General features: G+C 42.6%; 1 protein-coding gene across 2 annotated transcripts in view; it reads right to left on the reverse strand.

Annotated features, from left to right (window-relative positions):
• kcnab1a (potassium voltage-gated channel subfamily A regulatory beta subunit 1a) overlaps positions 1 to 1,567 on the reverse strand; it is a 63,158-nt gene extending 61,591 nt beyond the window's left edge. For both annotated transcript variants that reach the window (XM_068317496.1, XM_068317495.1), the window contains exon 1: positions 854 to 1,567. In XM_068317496.1, coding sequence (XP_068173597.1) covers positions 854 to 1,140 — 287 coding nt within the window. In that variant the 5' untranslated portion in view covers positions 1,141 to 1,567. The remainder of the gene's footprint in view (positions 1 to 853) is intronic.
• Positions 1,568 to 6,030: the final 4,463 nt, after the last annotated feature.

A 6,030-nucleotide genomic window follows, 5' to 3' on the forward strand; every position in this document is an offset into this window, starting at 1 on the left:
TCTCGGCTGGAAACAACAAGACAATGAAGGCAAAAGCGGCTTCATGCGGATTCCTGTCCTGAGGGCTGAGCAGCGACCCACGATGTCACCGTCACATTGGCTTTAACCGCTCGCCAACACGATGCTCTGGCACAAGAGCAGCGGTGACAGCATGGATTACGCTTCCTACACATACAACTCAAGTTGGTGTGCACTCAATAATAAAATACATGCTAAAGTTAATCTGGTGGGGATTGATGCAGTTTGATTACATTTTTTTCAGCGTAGAAGACGGAAAGAATCACTTAGAAAATTTCAGTCTTTATGTTGTTTTAAATAAAGTTAATGAATGGATGTTGAAGAGTTAAAAAATGTAGTGGAAATTAAGTTTAGAATAAATTTACTGACATTACATCACTGTAGTTTATGTAAATACACCCCCATACAACACGCTGATATAATTCGAATTAAATCCACTATATTCTATTTGTTCTTATGATTCCAGTTGTTGATCTTTAAGATCCAATGAAACAACACTGAGTCAGTAAACCCCACAAACAGACTCGAATCTTTCACCCCATGACGTATCAAAGAACCACCCATCCCTCCTCTGAGAAATGGTATTAGGGTTGCCATATCAACTAATCTGTGAAAGGATGTGAACCCTAGGATGCAGCTGTAGGAGATCACCACAGTGACGCCATCGTGTTGGTCACATGATGTAGCCGAGTTCTCCGGTTTGCAGGTTTGATGCCATCCCTTAAGCCTCGCTTCACCTCCGTGAAGTATGATGCTTCGTATTTTTTTCAAAAAGAATTTTTTAAAGCCCTGAAACGAGCCCTACAAACAACCACACTCACACAGGTGAGGTTACCTGTAGAGCATCCCCGTCTGGCACCTGACCGCCTCGTGCAGCGACAGCGAGTGGAAGTTGAGGAACTCCTCCAGCTGTTTGATCGCCGTCACGCCGTTGTTCTTGTTTGCCGTCCAGAGCATCATGGGGTTGTAGGGCTGCGCCCCCGTCCCGACGGACGTCTGCCGAGCGAGCCTCCCCTGTCCCGGGCCTTGGGCCTGGACCCCACCCTGCCCTCCTCCTTGACTCCTGGACGTCTTCTGCTTTGGGTTGGGGATGTCCGGACACGTAGCTTTGTACAGGTACATCCTGTCGTTTTGTAGTTCAGTCTCTCTCTTCTTCTCTGCGTCTGTCCCACAAATATGTACGCCCAGATTAATCCAGGCAGGCCTCCTCACCCACGCAACCACGTCGGGGGGCCACGTGGGTGAATGTTTAAAGCTCAGAGGAAAGTCAAGTTTCCTTCTGGATGAAGCTCCACATGATGTAAAGTCCTTTTAAAACAAGAAGTAAAAGCTGGGAACAGGAAAATGTCATTTAAAGAGAGGATCAGTCCAAACTGGAAACAGGATGAGCTTCAAGTCCGCTCGGCAAAAAAACAAGGCTTCTTCTTAGCGTGTTCTCCTCCATGTGGGCCGCACCACATATGTTCTCCACATACATGCAGATGGGAAGCGGTAGAGACACACACACACATGCTCTCTCACCCTCTTCCTTCTCCTCCTCCTCCTCCTCCTTCTCCTCTCACACTCATGCTGTCACTTTGCCCCCTGCTCAGCCAGTCTACATTATAAGCTCAGTTTGGTTTTGCTCCCTATTAAATGGCCTGGGAATCTGGGACATTTTTCCCCCTCCCTCTCCCTCGCTGTCGGTTTCTCTCTCTCTCTTTTTCTCTCTCTCTCTCCCACCATTCACCCATTCCTCTCTCCAACTCTTTATCCTTTCTCCCACTCACACTTCCCTCATCGTCTCCCTTTTGTCTCTCGGCATTCCCTCTGTCACAAGTCTTTTTGCTCATTCCTGATTTCCTCTCTTCCAGCATTCATGTCTGCTTTAATTTAAGCTTTGTTATCGGGAACAGATACACACACATCAGTGTTTTATCTTCATTCATGTACTTTTCCATCGCCAACCCCTTTTAAAAATGCATTTCATGTCTTTTTGTCTTTCATTTCTTACCCTCCCCTCCTTTTTTCCTCTCTTACTCCCTCTAAACAAAGCGTACTCTGGAGTTATGCCCATAAGAAACACATCTAAAATAAATACACACACACACACACACACACAGACACACACACAAACACACCCAACAGCGTGTTATGCAGTGTTTTCATAATGTAATGAAGCACAATTTAAAATCCTCTTTCTCCATCATCACTCACACACACACACACACACACACACACACACACACACACACACATACACAGTATGTAATCACTCACCTCTGGCCTCCTCTCAGGACTGTTCAATGACTTCATGCCTGATCCCCCAGTGGATTGTGGGAATCATGAAGAATGCCATTCTACCATATTGGGAGATTTGAGTTTAAACACACACAGTCACTCTTACAAACTGTTTAAACAAGCTCACACACACACACACACACACACACACTCACAGACAGACGCACAGAGACAGATCGTCATTCTATCCTTCCATTCATCCTTGGTAGTCAACAAATACTTTTGGTGAATGATACTTGGCCAAAGTACTAAAACCTCTTATCCCATTCCTCGTGGCCAGAGGTTTCCAGCTGTGTGATATTCCTGGAGTTCCATTCTGCACTCTGTGTATCACCCATGCATTGTGAGGCTCCAACGCACACAGAGTGTTCTTTTCAGCATCAGCATCGTTCCTCCTCATCCAGACAAATTGCTGATCCAACGGTCACTAAGTATACAGAATGCCAAATACATGTGGCTCATTAGATGGTTTGAGCACAATGAAAGAGACTTCATGAGAACCTTTGAGTTCAGACAGCTGATAAAGGATTATTCTCTAAGTAGTGAATAATTTTGCTTCCAACTGTGAACACAGAGCGAACACGACAGACATGGTTATCAAAGTGCTGACCTACAGGAAATGTTCGATGTGAATGAAGGAGGCCCTTATGAGTTAACAATTTTAGTCAAGCGTGGAGGATGCAGCACAAGCTGCTCCTTTTCCATCGGCACCTTCTTCAAATGTCGCTTTTTGAAGCGAACGGCGACCACTGTGCCAAGACAGAACACCAGTTGCTTCAGATTCGCCTTCCATGGATTACCATCACCTGGATGAATGAGAATCCACATCAGCATATTATTTCTATATTATTCACATATAACTACATAGACATCCAAAGAAGTTGGGAGGAGCAGGCTGGCAGCTGTGTCTATTGTCCTACAGTGTGGTCTGGAAAAACTGATCCAGCTCTGCAGCAGGAATGTCTGCTGAGCTTATGCAATGCATTTTACGGTATATTAATAGACCCTGAAAACATTCACATCCATACACATGGAGCGCATACATGCACAGAATAATAATACACGCCCAGTTTTGAAATAAAGTTCACTGTTAATTCTCTCCATCTTTCTTGTCTGTATGTTTTATTTTTTATTTTTGCCTCTGATTTTGAAAATCGTCTCCTGTGAGGTTTTCAGCAATTTCCTGAAAAATGTATATTAAAAAAAAAAATGGAAAGGATGAAAGGAGGAAAGAACAGGGGAGATGACATTTCTGGGGGTCCAGTAAGGGCTGTGAGGATCTCGCATCGCTACGCTTTTGTTTTCATGCTTTTCTCCCTTCTCCTTTTAATTGTTATTATTCAGTATGTTTTTCATCAGCTTCATGCTCCCTGAGACTAATTAGCCTTAGTCTTTTTCTGTCTCTTTAGCTGCCCACACACACACACACACCCTCCACACAGTGAATCCCCATATGATGATTGCATATGTCTGATAATTATCTAGTGTGCACAGCCAGATAGAAGCAGAACAAGCGGAGTGACGGACCACAGCATAGCACACCGCTGTATAATTATCTAGTGGATGATTTTTACTTAAAATATTAGATGATTAATGTTTGCATCTGCCTTCCAGCCTCTCCCTTGTTATTTCCGGGGCATCTGTGAACATTTGCATGTTTTTTCTACTGAATGAGGTAGGTCCATTCTGTGCCATCTGACTCTATGGCAGCAATAAGTATGCCAGTGATCAGTCTCCAGGCCTCAGGGACCTTCCTGCTCCTGTTTAACACCAACGTGTTGGCCTACATTTAATACATCCCATTTTAATTATTGTTGAAAATCTAAACCAGCTAAATACTGAAGAGAATAAAATGAGCATAAAGATGTTATTATCCTGAATGAACAAAATATATGGATAATGGACATTTCATCCTACAGAGGGCTTGGCTTTCTATTGTAATGTTCTTTAAATCATTTAATGAATGGACCAAACACTATTGATTCCATTATTAAATCAATTGATGGTGGGGTTTTTTTTGAATAAATATAAACACCATTAGAGAGGAGCAAGAATATAATAATCAAGTTTCTTTTCTCAGACCCACTGGATATTACCAGAAAGCCATTATTGTCCAATCCAATCCAATCTTTATTTGTTAAGCACTTTACAACAACCACAGTTGGCCAAAGTGCTGTATAGACGAATAAATTTAAAAAAACCCAAAAACATTACAGATAAAAGACAAAATGGCTCAAATATTGTAAGTAAAATAAATTAATTAAAAACATGAAACATGGATAAAAGCCATACAATCACTGTGTCTCAATCAAACAGCAGAATAAAAAACATGGAAGATCAATAAAAGGAACAAACAGTTACAGCTGTCTTACTGGAGAAATGCTTGTTAATTTGCAGTTGTAAAAAAAAAAAATTATTCTAGGGGTTATTTTTAGCTCAGTTATGAAAAGATTGGATTTCTGTAGTTTATTTTCTGCCCCGGGTTTTATGCAGAATCACTTGAGAGCTAAAAGTGGAGCAATTGTTCAGAATTAAGTGAGAGAGGGAGCATCCAGCCATCGCATGCTGTTTGGCGTCCACGTCAGGGGCTCAGAGAAGAGATGCCAGACAGTGTGTGTGTGTGTGTGTGTGTGTGTGTGTGTGTGTGTGTGTGTGTGTGTGTGTGTGTGTGTGTGTGTGTGTGTGTGTGTGTGTGTGTGTGTGTGTGTGTGTGTGTGTGTGTGTGTGTGTGTGTGTGTGTGTGTGTGTGTGTCTGAGAAAGAGACTTTAGGGGGGGGGTCTATCTCATGCTCACATCTTTTCTAGGTCAGAGTCAAGTGGATGAATGGAGTCGTCTTACTAGTGGAATACAAACTTCCCAATATAATAATTGAATCCTAGTGATCAGTATTGCTTCCCCACAGGGAGTAGATTTTAACAGTGTTTTCTGTCAGTGCACACGAGTGTATAAGTGTAAGCACGCCGGTGTGAAGGTCGTGCTAATCTTAGAGAGATTCACACACTAATTCTTGTTTATCGGTGGTCCATTGAACTCATCACTTTGGATCAGGCCTATTAAATCCATTCCTCACTCTCCATATGCACCTGTCAATCTGCTTGGACAGACAGGGGACACTTTCATTATAACTTTATCAGCCAGTTAATACAGAGAATGTGACTTTTGCATTCACCAACAAGTAGCCAGCGGCAGTAGACGACACATCTGAAGCTCATTACCTGATTTTTCAGTTGAAAAATTCATTCCTCTAGGGATGTAAACCCCGACTGATGTTTTCCTGCTCAAGCTTTGTTGTGGTTTTTTGCACCTATTGAATTTACCTGATAATTATTTAGCAGGATGTGTTGGATCAGAAGCACCCTTGTGTGAAGGAGACACAGGTGAATGAAGGATGCTGTGGTGCTAGCAGACTGACTGTGTGAGAGCCACAATGCAGACACGATGCTATGATCTGATCCATGTGATTTATTGATCATCTTCTTTACCTCACTGCTCAAATTATGCTTCAGACCAACTCTAAGAACTGAGAACATTTGTGCTAATTTTACAACGTTCAAAGTATGCATGAGTTAGTATCCATCCTTTTTCCAAAAATGAATGGCCTCACTTTGCTCAGGGACTACAGCTCACAGTATACACCTTCCAAGGAAAGACTACACACACCTGCTGCACTCCATCGCGCACACAAACACATGACGTCACCCTCCTTAAGAACCGACAAGAATAGTTGTGAC

This window comes from Antennarius striatus, chromosome 6, assembly GCF_040054535.1.
Source record: "Antennarius striatus isolate MH-2024 chromosome 6, ASM4005453v1, whole genome shotgun sequence".
NCBI lineage: Eukaryota > Metazoa > Chordata > Actinopteri > Lophiiformes > Antennariidae > Antennarius > Antennarius striatus.